At 40.6% G+C, this 13,562-nt stretch overlaps 1 protein-coding gene across 1 annotated transcript in view; it reads left to right on the top strand.

Moving 5' to 3' along the window:
• The window catches only part of BMX (BMX non-receptor tyrosine kinase), a 28,010-nt gene extending 18,308 nt beyond the window's left edge, over window positions 1-9,702 (top strand). Inside the window, exons 10-18 of the mRNA XM_009889041.1 lie at window positions 304-382; window positions 1,753-1,878; window positions 2,283-2,357; window positions 3,834-4,005; window positions 4,933-5,149; window positions 6,835-6,899; window positions 7,832-7,950; window positions 8,466-8,623; window positions 9,628-9,702. Coding sequence (XP_009887343.1) covers window positions 304-382; window positions 1,753-1,878; window positions 2,283-2,357; window positions 3,834-4,005; window positions 4,933-5,149; window positions 6,835-6,899; window positions 7,832-7,950; window positions 8,466-8,623; window positions 9,628-9,702 — 1,086 coding nt within the window. The remainder of the gene's footprint in view (window positions 1-303; window positions 383-1,752; window positions 1,879-2,282; window positions 2,358-3,833; window positions 4,006-4,932; window positions 5,150-6,834; window positions 6,900-7,831; window positions 7,951-8,465; window positions 8,624-9,627) is intronic.
• The last annotated feature ends 3,860 nt before the right edge of the window (window positions 9,703-13,562 follow it).

Raw genomic sequence — 13,562 nt, 5'->3', positions numbered from 1 at the left:
ACCAGCTGCGTAGATCCCCTTTTTAGTCAAAAGAAATAAATATTTCTAAGGCATAATTCATCATGTCCTAATGTAGTTCTTAAAGGGCATGGTTTAGTGGTGGTTTTGGCAGTGTTAGGTTGATGGCTGGACTTGATCATCCTAAAAGGTCACTTCCAACCTAGAAAATTCTATGATTCTCTGATTCTATGAGTCACATCTCCTTCTCTCCTTTGCGGACATTACAGTGTAAAAACCTAAAGTTCACTGAAATGAATCCCAATGTCATTGTTCCTTGTAACTTTTTTTTTTTTTTTTAATTAGGGGAAAGAAGGTGCTTTTATGGTTCGGAAATCTAGCCAAGCAGGATTTTTTTTTTGTCTGTTTTCAGCAAGGTTCCTGAGTGAGTATCCAAAGAATATGTATCATTTCTATGAGCATGCTATGGGCATGCTGCTTGGTGTGACTGGTCAACAACAAAATTTCTACATTGTGTTAAGGGTGAAACTTGGGCTCATTCAGATCATATTAGTTATTGGAACTCATACTTGTCCATACTTGGGGAAAGGAAAAACACTCATGCCTTGAGATAAAGACGGTTTAATAAACTAATAACAAAACAAAAAAAAAACCCAAAACAAAACAAAAACAAAAAAAAAGGAAAATAACAGTAACAATAATAATGGTAAAAGAATATATAAGATAAAGCAATACAACACAAGTCACTCTCATCACCTGGTGACAGGATTGCCCAGCCCATCCCGAACAGTGATCACAAATTCCCCACCACCTCCCACCTTCCCCAGGCAACCCCCATTTATATACCGAGTATCACGTCTATGGTACAGAATATTCTACTGGCATTCCATTGTTCTGTCTATGCTGCTTCTCAGATTCTATGGGAAGCTGAAAAAAAGTCCTGGAATACTATAAATTTTCCTAGCAACAACTAAAGCAATATGTGTTATTGACATTCCTTTCACACCTAATCTGAAACACAGTGACCACTAGAAACAAAATTAGCTCTATCCCAGCTGAATCCAGGACAGGGAATAGCAGAGTCTTAAGAGTGAAAGAGGAGGAAGGGAGAGGGAGAGGGAGAGGGAGAGGGAATGTTTTGAGATTGGAATAGTAACAGCTGCATAAACTGAGAATAAAATGCGTGATTGAGTGGAGAAGACATATGTTTGGCAATTAAGTCCACACACTCTCATTCCCTTTCCGATTAGTATCATCGAGTATTGAAGACCAGAAGGTGCAATGAGGATCTCTATGGGAACTCTACAGATGAAGACACTTATAGAGGAGGATTTGTTATTCATGTCTGCTCCCAGCTCTGTTGGGGAATGGGGAAGGGAAGGGAAGGGAAGGGAAGGGAAGGGAAGGGAAGGGAAGGGAAGGGAAGGGAAGGGAAGGGAAGGGAAGGTGTTCAAAATTAGATGTAGAAACATTGCAAGGGCAGTATTTGAAAGCCTTTTGCTCTAGATGTAACTGTTGGGGGACAAGTACTAACCATCAGACTACATTAGAGTATTCAGCAGAAGTCTTCGATGTGATAGAATCCTGTACTATGTAGCCAGCAGGTGTAAAGGGGGGAAAACGAGGACTTAGGCAAATGTAGCAGTCTTCCTGGTGGCATCTACTACATATTTCGTTATTTGGCCAGCTGGTATGTTGCAGTTCATTCAGCAACTGGCTAATCTATTAACACATGGACTGGAAGGCCCTTTGGAAGGCTTTGACACGTACAGTACTTTGTGATGTCTTTCAGAGGTAAAAAAGGAACAGTCAAACATTACCATGTGCACAAGACCCCTGAGAAGATGTATTACCTCGCTGAAAATTACTGCTTTGAATCAATTCCCAAGCTTATACACTACCATCAGCACAACTCGGCTGGTAATCCTATATGTTCTTTCTACTTGATTGGCTTTGGCTTAGGCTTCTGGACTTCTCAGAGTTATGGTGAATCTCTTCCACTACTGAATGCTCTACATACTGAAACATCTTTTGGGAGAATTTGGGTGGAACTTGATCTAACACATTCTCAATCAATATAGTTGCTGTACAGCGCTTTTTGGTATTGTACTACCTCTTCTTGCAGTACCTTTACTGGACTAGCCCTTAAGCACAGAACATTTTCAACTTTGTGTCATGGTGCAGCAGCTGCTGAATATTGAATATCTGTCATATTTGGATGCTTGTAAAATGGCAGGGGAAGGGAGGTATTTGTTTCCCTGTGTTTTCTTTGATTTTGGAAGATTTGTGTATATATTTTGACCTTTAACAGGTTTTCTTTATAGGTATGGTGACAAGACTTCGTCACGCAGTGTCTACGCAAGTAAATAAAGTCCCAACCACAGCTTCATTAGGAAATGGTATGAAGATAATTTTCCTTTTTGAAACTGATGTCAACCTTGGCCACCAGGAAAAGAATAACCAGAAAATCATAACTCTTACTGCTTTCAGCGAGGTTACAGAACCTTTGAGCTCATTGTTTGGTGGCCATTTCCATTTGTCCACACAGGAGGCAATGTGAGAATTTGAGAAGGATGGTTTTTCAGTCAATATCTCCTTCTGTAATTTCCTTCTGTCTGCTCTAGGGTTGGGATTTTATGGTTCTGTGAAATAGGGTATCCCTTCCTACAAGTGCATCTGGTCCACATCCAAGGCAAGGTGAATGCAAAGGCATTTTATATCAGCTTTTATGTTGTGCCCTTTTTAAGGCATATTATGTCAAGTTTTATCAACAATTGTCATGGTTTAGGCCAAATCATCTCCTGGGGACCTGGGGGACCCCAGATGGGACCAACAGATGTTCCCCTCTACCTGTCTTCAAAGAGAGAGGCAGAGGAGGGAAAAAGAGATGTATGAGTTGAGAAGGAACTAAACTACTTTAATGAAATATTAGTAATAAAACAAAAAGAAATAATTAAATATAAACAAAACCGTATCAATCTCCCGAGATGACAATCATGACACCGGCTGGCACTGGGACAGTCCCAGGCTGGACTCAGTGATGGACGGGAACTGGATTCCAGATCTGCATTCGGGATCGGGATCACAGGCAGACGAACAGAGTCCTCCTCAGACGTCGGCAATTGAAGAAAGAGGGCTGCCCCTTTGATCCCTCAGCTTTTATACTGAGCGTGAGGCAGATGGGATGGAATATACTGTTGGTCATTTTTGGCTCCCCTGTCCTGTCTGCTCCTCCCTGCAGGTGGGACCCCACTATGCTTTTCCGCTTCCAACCCTCCAACAGGGCAAATAACAAAGTTGGTTGGCCTTGGGTGTTATAGCAATAAGTATAAGCAAGCTCCTTTCTGCATGCCATGCCTGGGCATCAGCTGTAACATAGATCTTATCACTCTCAGAGTGTGAACATTGTCTGCACAATATGCTGTTAATTTCAGTAGTTAGAAGAGGCCCAGCTAAGACGTAAAGTTACTGAACAAAACTGGTCCTGTTTTACCTCAAACCAGAACAACAGTGCAAGACCTTGCATGCTTCCTTCCCCAGTACATCTGAGTCATGGCCTTTCTTTCCCTTTGCCACATTACCTGGCACAGTAATACTTGTTCTTCAATCCCCTGCATGAAAATATATCATCATTTGATGCAGAAATCTTTCTTAAAACTATTTATAATTCTTAAACTTAAGCCATAGCAAGCAACACTTGTAGGAAGTGCAGCCTCCTTCCTTAACTCAAACAGAAAGCCAAGAGACAGGTATGTTTCTTCAGTGCTGCATGGTTCTGCAACCATCCAGAGAAAACAACAGCATTGCATGTGGGTGATACCATGCCTGCATTTGTCCAATTTTTTTTGCTAAAGGTTTTTCTTTTGTCCCACTAGGAATCTGGGAGCTGAAACGAGAAGAAATCGATGTGTTGAGAGAGCTAGGGAGTGGTCAGTTTGGAGTGGTGCATCTGGGAAAGTGGAAGGGACAATATGATGTGGCCATAAAGATGATTAAAGAGGGAGCAATGTCAGAAGATGAATTCATAGAAGAAGCTCAGACCATGATGTAAGCTATGGCATTGCTTAATTATTTGGAAATAATGATCTTTCCAAACATTAATCAGTAATATATAGTGCACACAGGAAAAAGAATTTCCTCTTAAAAATAGCATTAAGTAGCGTCGAGTACATTAGGCACAAGCTCAATAGGTAGCCACATAGGATATTTGAAGTATTACCAAAGGAACTTCACAAAGGTTAATAAGGGTCATCCACAAAGTTTTCAATTAACATCTCTTCCACAACTTCAGAGGTTCCATCTATGTCACTTAAAACTATGTTTCATTAGCATTTATACAGCAACAGTTAGAAAGCTGTTCCTGCCATCCTGCAGGTAGGAATGAGAGACAGATAAATAACTGAGAAATGCCAGAAATATGAACGAGGCTTTTAGTTTTAATCTCTGACTCCGAAGAGGTAAAGATGTTAGAATTTCCAGTGAAATTGCATGAGATGATAATTGAAGCCTACAAATTCAAGAATATTTCAGATATCTCGTATCTTGAAGGAATGCACTACATTCCTGTCAGTTAACTAGCTGATATGATCAGGATTCTCAACCTGAAAATTTTGCAATGTGTTTTTTGCAGAAAACCCTAAGACCTAAGGTCCACCCCACCAACTCAGATCTATTTTCTCCCATCATTAAGGTTGCACTCTTGTACTGCTAAATCCTGTTTCAAGTTTTGACGATGAAGTTGTCATTTCATCAATACTGAGTCGTCTTTTGATTGCCATCAATACTGAGTTCCAAAGTAATGAGCAGAACGACACTCAGTTCTTCCTGAAAAGTAATATTTAAAGTCTGAGATGGGACTGTATCCAGTCTCTAGAATTTTTCAGTACCTTGTGTTAGTATTTGAAGAACAAAACCGACAGAAATGCACAGTAATCTATATTTATTCTTCGATTATTTTATCTTTATTTATTTCAGGAAACTTAATCATCCCAAACTTGTTAGACTGTATGGTGTATGCTCAAAATCATATCCCATCTATCTAGTGACGGAATACATGCCTAATGGCTGTTTGCTTAGCTACCTGAGGAGTCATGGGAAGGAACTACAGCCCCTTCAGCTTCTGGAAATATGTTATGATGTTTGTGATGCCATGGCATTTCTGGAGAGCTGTCAGTTCATACATAGAGATTTGGTAAGCTATCCCACGGGAGAAGTGGAACAGGGAACGTGGTGGGATTGACCTAACACTGGGCGGTCCTGACCCTCTACATCAGCCATAGCTGCAGTGTCTCTGTTGGCCCTCACCCCAAAAAGCATTGTGGTTTGTTGAGCAGAGACACCCAGCTGGCTTAATACAAGGCACCTCTGGATGAGCAGCACTAAAGCCCCATGTCAACAGCGCTGCCCCCAAGGTATCATGCTCGGCTTCAGAGCTGAGCTGACAGCCCTACAGCCCTGCATGCTCTGCTGCCCGCGTTTATGGGCTCTGGCCTCAAGGACTGACTGATGCACCGCTTGGCAGCGCAGACCTCCAATTGTAAAATTAGTCGGCTGAAGTAAAGGGTTCTGTCTGATGATGCTGTAGTCCTCCAGGAGAAAAAGGTGAAACATAAAAGATTTGGGTCACTTAGATTGTTTTTAATGAGTTAGAGTCTTGTCTAATCGGGAACTATTTCTTTTATAAAACAAGTGTGAACACTGCTAAGATACACTGGAATTTCTTCTGGGGTATTGCAAGCAGGAGTGGAACTTGAAAGTCTGCAGCTGCCTATCTCTTTTAAATACATTGATCTGCCAGTTTTCAAACAAGTATTTTGAGTTGCTTTCCATAAGGGGATCAGTCCTTTCAAGGACTTAGGCCCAAAGTTTATGCAAAACTTAACTTTCAAGAATACTGACATAAATCTTTGGGGAAATAAGATGTTATTTTATTGGCCTATGAAAAGTGAACGTATCCAAATTTCTGGTGCATTGTGCTTCACAGTCAGGAGCAGTATTTTGCTTTCTAACTCTAGGCAAAAATATGTTGGAAGATTTCTGACAATGTATGTTACCGACTTGCTTCATTTTCCGATAGGGGTGCGGTCTTCTCAGGTAGCATTTTAAATGTCTTGTTGATGCTTTCAAAGAATCGTCTTTATGTGTAAACAAAGTTGTTATCTCACTAATTTTCACACTTGGATTCAGAAATCACAAATATCAGACAACTTAGGTAGCAGAATTCAAGTTGTAAATATAAATCATTTTCCCAAAACCTGGCTGTACACCATGGGAAAAGAGAAATAAAACTTGAGCATGGTTTCAGGTTGAAGCCTCCAGATTTAAACAGAAATTAACAAGCATTCAGGCAGAGAAAACAGCCTTAGATAAATGTTATCAAGCGATCATCTGCAGAATTAGGCTTATATTGAACTTTTCATAAATCAGGCTGTTTAAATCACCTTTCATTGCTCCACTCTGTTTTTAGTACATTGCAAATAATCCAGTCAATGTTTTTCACTTTTTGATGTCTTGGTAAATTCTGAGACTATTGAAAAGGACCCTGCAGTAGGACATAATTTGAAAGACGGGGTTTAGTTTCCGGTTCTGTTGCTGTTTTTCTAAGTGGATGTGGGTTTCTCACCTCTGTTTCCTCAATGTCCTTATTTGTAAAGTTGGGTAATGGTAAAGAATATTTTACAATAGTAAAAAAGTGAAATAAGAGAGCTACTTACTATTCCCTTACAGTTCCAAACAATTGCTTCAATCAAAGAATGTCATTATTCGTTGAAATGCTGGAGGACATAAATTATTATTAGCAAATTACCAAGACATGTTGTTATTTACTTCTCTTTGCATTTTTTTCCACTCATTTCTTTTCTTATTTCTCTACTAAAGGCTGCTAGGAACTGTTTGGTTGACAGCAATCTTACTGTGAAAGTGTCTGACTTTGGGATGACTAGGTAAGTGAAAAAATTGGGAGCCTTGTGAAGCTGTGATGTTAGTGAGGATGTAGTTAACTGGCACTGATCAGCTAGCAACTGGCTCTTAGGAAAGTTAAGCCACAGGGTGTGATTCGGCTCTTTGCTTCTCCTTTACATTAATGACCATGGGGATACAATAAAGTCATTCCACTGTCTCAAAAAGTTAAGGCTTAAAGGGCAGTCGCAGCTTAGAGATTTCACTAGTCATGTTTGTTAAAGAAATCTCGGAGTTTACGTTGTGTACAAGATTTTCACTTAATTTGGGGGCCAAACATCTTAATCAGCAGCCTCAATGGAGAGAAGTTGCAGAGGATGAGCAGCCTAGAGAAGACGTCCTCTGAGAAAAGGCTGAGGGAGACAGCTGCTTAGTCTGGTGAGGAGGAGGCTAAGAGAGGATTTAAAAGCTGCCTTTGTACTTACAGGTACAAAGCTGATGGAGCCAAGTAAGTCTTATCAGTGCCAGGTGATATAACAGGGGACATCAGCCACGTACTGTAGCTTGGGAAGTTCAAGGTGGACAGTAAGAGAAATTGTCACCCCAGGAGGGTGGTGGAACAGTGAAACATACAAGCCAGGGAGGCTACAAGATTGCAGTCTTTGGAGGCTTTAAAGACTTGTCTGCACAGAGCCATGGCTGACCTGATCTCATGTTGGCAGTAATCCTATTTGAGCAGGAGGCTGAGCTAGATGGCCTTACAACAAGCATTTCTATGATTCTGCATTATTTCTCTAGTAAGTTGGTGTCAATGGTCTGTTCTACAGATTATAGTTAAGACCTCTATCAGGTATCCTTTGGAAATTTGGCATTCTTCCCAGGTTTTTTTTAGGAATCTGGTGATGTAAAAGGAAGAAGCAGTAAATAGTATTTCACTGTAACTTAGTCACAACCAAGTCTGGTTCTCGCCTTGTAGGTATGTTCTGGACGACCTGTATATAAGTTCATTAGGAACCAAGTTTCCAGTGAAGTGGTCAGCACCAGAAGTTTTTCATTACACCAAATTTAGCAGCAAGTCAGATGTATGGGCCTTTGGTATGTATGGAATTTGGTATATCAGCATGTACGCATATATGCCATTACACTGGGATTTCCTCAGCTTACTAAGCAGAAATGACAGACATTTACAGACTGAAGGAATGTAAAAAGCAGCTACAGCTTATGTTCTTGTTTAATATTTCTATGTATCCAAGCCCTATCCTCTTTGGATTTTTTCAGCACTACTGTTTTTCTTTTAGGCATGTAAAAATTCTGCCCGCTCCCCATTTGTTGCATATGTGTTTAATATGGTAAAGTAAGCTGTTGGCAGTGGAGATCAAGCAGTATCTTTGGCGTATCTAGACCATAAATCAGTGCTGCCCAAGTCAAAAAGAGCCTTTTTGTTAGTCACAGAGGTCAGAGTGGACTCTGTGCACAAGCCAGTTGTGGAAGGGAGTCTGTGTGAGAGGGGACTCTCTATCTCAGCAAAAATAAGATGCGTTTGCAGATCACTTTCTACGCAGGAATTTCCAACATATGAACTTCTACTTCTAATGTGAACATTTTTGCAGGTATTTTAATGTGGGAAGTGTTCACTTTGGGAAAGCAGCCCTATGAGCTTTATGATAACATGCAGGTGATTGAGAAAGTTTCTCAAGGATACAGACTTTATAGACCACAGCTGGTATCAGACATCATCTACCAGATAATGTACAACTGCTGGCATGAGGTATGTATATCTGCACATGCAAACTGGAGCAAACAAAATAATTGGAATCACCGCGAGTCACTGTTGATAGCAGAACTAATGTTCATAGTGGAAAATATCCCTTATAAAAGCCATTGCTTATGTGTAGCACATTCTATATAGCAGTCTAGTTCAGGACATTGTTAGTACAGGAAACAGGGCATAAAGGAAGATTGGTTCCCTTCTTCTCAGGACCATGTATTTAAGCAAATAACAGTAAAATACCCTTCAACATCAACATAATATACAGAATGAGATTCTACTCATGTAATTTTAATGGTTTAAAATTTGGTCGCTGAATTGTCTAAATTCCTTCCATAATTACAGGACCATTACTGGTACCTCTCCACGGTCATTTGTTCTTTCTGTATTAGCCACTGCAAAATAAAAGCTATCTGCTTTCATACACAAAGATCTTAAAAAACTAATTTAGATGAGACCGCTACCCTTTTGGATATCTAACGTTGCTTGAAATAACCCCACCCTTAAAAAGGAAAGGTTGTGTTACCCGGTCTGTCAGTCTCCTAGGAATCATAAGTCAAATGCTGATCATGCTCATATTATTTTGAGACATTTGTGTCTGCTGTGCCAAGAATTACCCTGATTTATTGTTTTTCTTCATCTAAGTTTTAGTCAGCTGTCTGTGGACCATGATTACCATGATTTGTTTCTCACCAGCAACAAAGAACTTTTTGGCACATTACTGGTGATACCATGAAATTACAGTAATTGGGGGTTTTTTTAGATATAATTGTCAGAAAAATGAGAAAAATAACTTATATTTGAGGACATGTTAATGCAAAGGAAGAAGATTAAACTATCACAACATAAGAAATACATAAAAAGTAACTTTGATTTTCTTTACCTCATAATCGTCACTGTCTATGAATTTCTGCATGCCAAAATCAAGAGAAACTAATGCAAATTACAGTTCTTGAATGATTTCAAAATTAAATAACCATACCCATCATCTTTGCTTGATTTAGCTACCAGAAAAGCGCCCTGCCTTTAATCAGCTCTTGACATTTTTTGAGGCACTGAGAGAAGACAACAGAGCTTGAAAAAGAAGATTCATAAACAGATGACTGTGCACACTGATTCCATATCACCTGTCTTCTGTACAAGAGCTAAAGCTGAAATCCTCCTGTCATTAGCCACCCCTATGATTCTGTATATTAGTGTTCTTCTCCTTTAATCAGGGAGTTGACCAAGAAGCATAAGGAGAAAGCTTTTGTGACACTCTGCGGGTGACAGAATTTGGAAGGATACTGTGGAAGAATGTAATTCATTTTGTTAGCATTGTCTCAAAGGACTTCTCAGACACTGATATATATATATATACCAATTGTGTACGCTCCTTCAGTGCTTCCAAGCTGTCATTATTTGGCCTTAACTGGAAATGTAAGCAGGGAAATATATGCTTGTTAGGTTTTCTGATTATCATAACTCATCTGAATGTGTTTTTCCTCTGTAATCACTTGAAGCTGACACCTGAAGTCAAGTTTAGAACTGCTGCAAATGACAGCAACATAAATAGTTATGGTCTTGCTTTCAATTATTTAGAAATTACTACTGGTAAAATATTTATCAGTTTGCTTACCAGTACTATTGACTTTAGTTTGGGCCCTTAGAGTGTATGCTTGATTTGGAATTTATTGTGAGCTACATATCTAAGATATCTGCAACTTAGCAACATATGAGGTGTTTACTAGAGTGTTATTGCTTCTGACTACAGACAAAAATGGAGAAAAAAAAAAAGGTTCCATGCAGAATTCCATAGTCATTGCAATAGTAAACGGTAAATTTGCTGATCTCTATAAAACCTGAAGAGCGAAGATTTTAAGAGAACTGAAAATGCTATCAATATAATTGCTTAGCCAAATATTTTACTGCTGAGGAGCTGAAATTTGGCTCCTGATGTTAACAGTCAGTTCTTAAATAAGATCACCCAACTTTCAAATGTGTGTAGCACTACACAAATTAATGCTAACTTCAGTACATCTAGAGATACCAAGTACATCTGAAGCTTCATAACTATAACAGAGGAGTCTAAACTTAGACACTGACATTTGTAAAATGCTGATCTAATATGTACAAAATAACAGGGTTTTAAAATAAAGTAAAGTCTGAAAAAAAATCCTCTCCTCTCTACTTATATTTGAGCTAGTTCAGTCGGTGATGCCTCTAAGAGTCCAAGTGGTGTCTGCTTGCCCTTTCCCTGGTGGAGCTGGCCCAGCCCTAGCAGGAACCCCTCTGCAGCTCCAGTTTCATCTTACCTGAACCTAAGGAGTGAGAAATGCAGGGTGCAGACATAAGGGGACAGGGGAGAAAGAAATGAAGGTGTCTGGGCCAGCCAGAGGCTCTGGCACCTGTGTTGGCTGGTGTTGCCTGGTCCCAGCACTGGAAGCTGGCTAGCAGAGCACATCCCTGTCTAGGTGGGGAGCTGCGCACGTGTCTGAGGGAAAGAAGCATTTGGGGTCATGCCAATGACTGTGGGGATCTATAAAGGCCTGGTGGGCCATGGGAAGCTGCAGATGAGGGAGAGGTAGGGCATGGTGTGATGTTGCCCGTGCATCAAGCTGGGGCAGGGAGTGCTGACCCGGGGAAAGGGTCAGGGAGGAGTGCTGGCACAGATAAAACATGAGAGGAGGGTGGGTACCCCAGCACAGAGGGTGTGAGGTGTTGTTGGGGCTGAAAAATATACTAAAAAGCTGAGCTTTTTAGTATAAACATTGCCTTTATATTTCTGTTCTTCCAACATCTTGCTATATTTTTCTAGTGGTTTTATGTGTTGACAATTCTGAATGGTGTTTTTTGATTCATAGCACAGCTTTTAAGATTAATTGCTCTGAAATGAAAGCTTTGCCTTAATGGAAATGTTAATCTTAACAACAGATCTGAAGATGGCTGGCATGACTAATTACATTATTTGATTGTTTCCAGCTTTGCCATTCCCTTTTCTGTTACTGCACAGTAAGTGGGAAGATCATACATAGTTGAATTATTTATGTTAAAGGTTCAGCTAAAGTACTAAGGTTTGGGGATTTATGGCAATGGCATATGTGATGTAGGTAGGCAACTTGCAGAGAGGGACCTGGGAGTCCTGATGAACATGTTGACCATGAGCCAACAATATGCCCTTGTGGCCAAGAAGACCAATGGTATCCTGGACAGCATTAAAAAGACCATGGCCAGCAGCTCGAGGGAGGTCATCCTCCCCCTCTACTCTGTGCTGATGAGAACACATCTGGAGTACTGTGTCCAGTTCTGGGCTCCCCAGTTCAAGACAGACAGGGAACTGCTGGAGAGAGTCCAGAGGAGGGCTGCAAAGATGATCAAGGGAATGGAGCACCTCTCTTGTGAGGAACGGCTGAGAGACCTGGGGCTGTTTAGCCTGGAGAAGAGAAGACTAAGAGAGGACCTCATCAGTGCTTATAAATATCTAAAGGGCAGATGTCAAGAGGATGGGGCCAGACTCTTTTCAGTGATGCCCAGCAACAGGACAAGGGGCAACGGGCACAAACTGGAACACAAGAAAGTCCATCTCAACATGAGGAAAAAATGCTTTACTTTGAGAGTGACAGAGCACCAGAACAGGCTGTCCAGAGACGTTGTGGAGTCTCCTTCTCTGCAGATATTCAAAACCCACCTGATGTGTTCCTGTGCAGCCTGCTGTAGGTGAACGTGCTTTGGCAGAGGGGTTGAACCCTGGATGATCTCTGAAGGTCCCTTACAACCCATACCATTCTGTGATTCTGTGATTGTGTAACTTAAAGAAAAATTATTTGCATCCATTTACATTCCTGTCTAGTTTGCAGTTCATCAGTATCATCTGTCTACTGTTTGAACTGTCTCACTTAAGCGTCTTGTCTCTCAAACAGGTAATGAGTGTAGAGCGCTAGGAAAGTGTTTTGTGAGCCCAGAGACTCCAGCTGTATGTTTTCAGATCTATGTTTGACTGCTTTTTACAGTTTCTGATAATTTTAGAGGCCCATGAGTTTAAGTCTATGCATTTGCTGAATGTTTTTCATGCAGGCTCGTGTTTGCTACTGGCCCTTTGTCAGAACACAGAACACAAAACACAAGTTCAAATTGCTACTGGCCCTTTGTCAGAACACAGGACTGAGTAGACACCTTGTGCTTTCCAGTCACCCTGGTGTGTACAGAACAACTGCACTGGCATCATGGCAGGTATGACACGGAACGTACAAGACCTAGAATGAGAGAAATGCTGGCTGGAAGGGACCTCTGGAGGTCATCTAGCTGAACTTCTCACTCAGAGTGGGACTGCCCCCACAGCTCGATCAGCCATACCCTTGTCTACCTGAGCACTGAACACTTCTAAAGGTGGAGATCCCACAGCCTCTCCCAGAGAATAAATAGGCAACCTGTGCCAGTGCTGCACTACCCTCCTTGTGAATGGCTTTTCTTTTTCAGGTGCAACCTGAACCTCCCAAGCCTCAATCTACTGTTCCCTGTATGTAATAGTGCGATTTGTATTTCTAGTATGCAGTATTTGTAATGCAATATTTGTAATAGTGGAGACAATGGCTAAGGTACTGGGGTGGGGGAAAGAACTTTGATCATTTGGTATTAAGGAAGTTTATTCCATTTTTAGATGACAAAAAACCACAGAGATATTTTAAATATTTTTTTTACAGGGGCACTGGCTATTTGGTCTCAACAATACTTATCAAGCAAACAGTTAGAAAAATAACTTATGTTACAACTTCCTAACAAAGTTCCAGTGCTTGTTAGTCTTCATTCAGTATCTGTTTTACATTGATACAGATTTCCTGAAGGTGCAAAAATTGCATTTATTTCTTACTAAATTGAGTTCTTCATCACTAAGGGTCTTCTGGTGTTCAGGTTCTTTTCTCACTGTCTATTAGATACACTTTTGAGGTCTCCATCTGGAAAG

Source organism: Charadrius vociferus, unplaced genomic scaffold (assembly GCF_000708025.1).
Source record: "Charadrius vociferus isolate BGI_N301 unplaced genomic scaffold, ASM70802v2 scaffold507, whole genome shotgun sequence".
NCBI lineage: Eukaryota > Metazoa > Chordata > Aves > Charadriiformes > Charadriidae > Charadrius > Charadrius vociferus.
The sequence above is the reverse complement of the archived record's forward strand: the minus strand, read 5'-3'. Positions and strand labels throughout refer to the sequence as shown.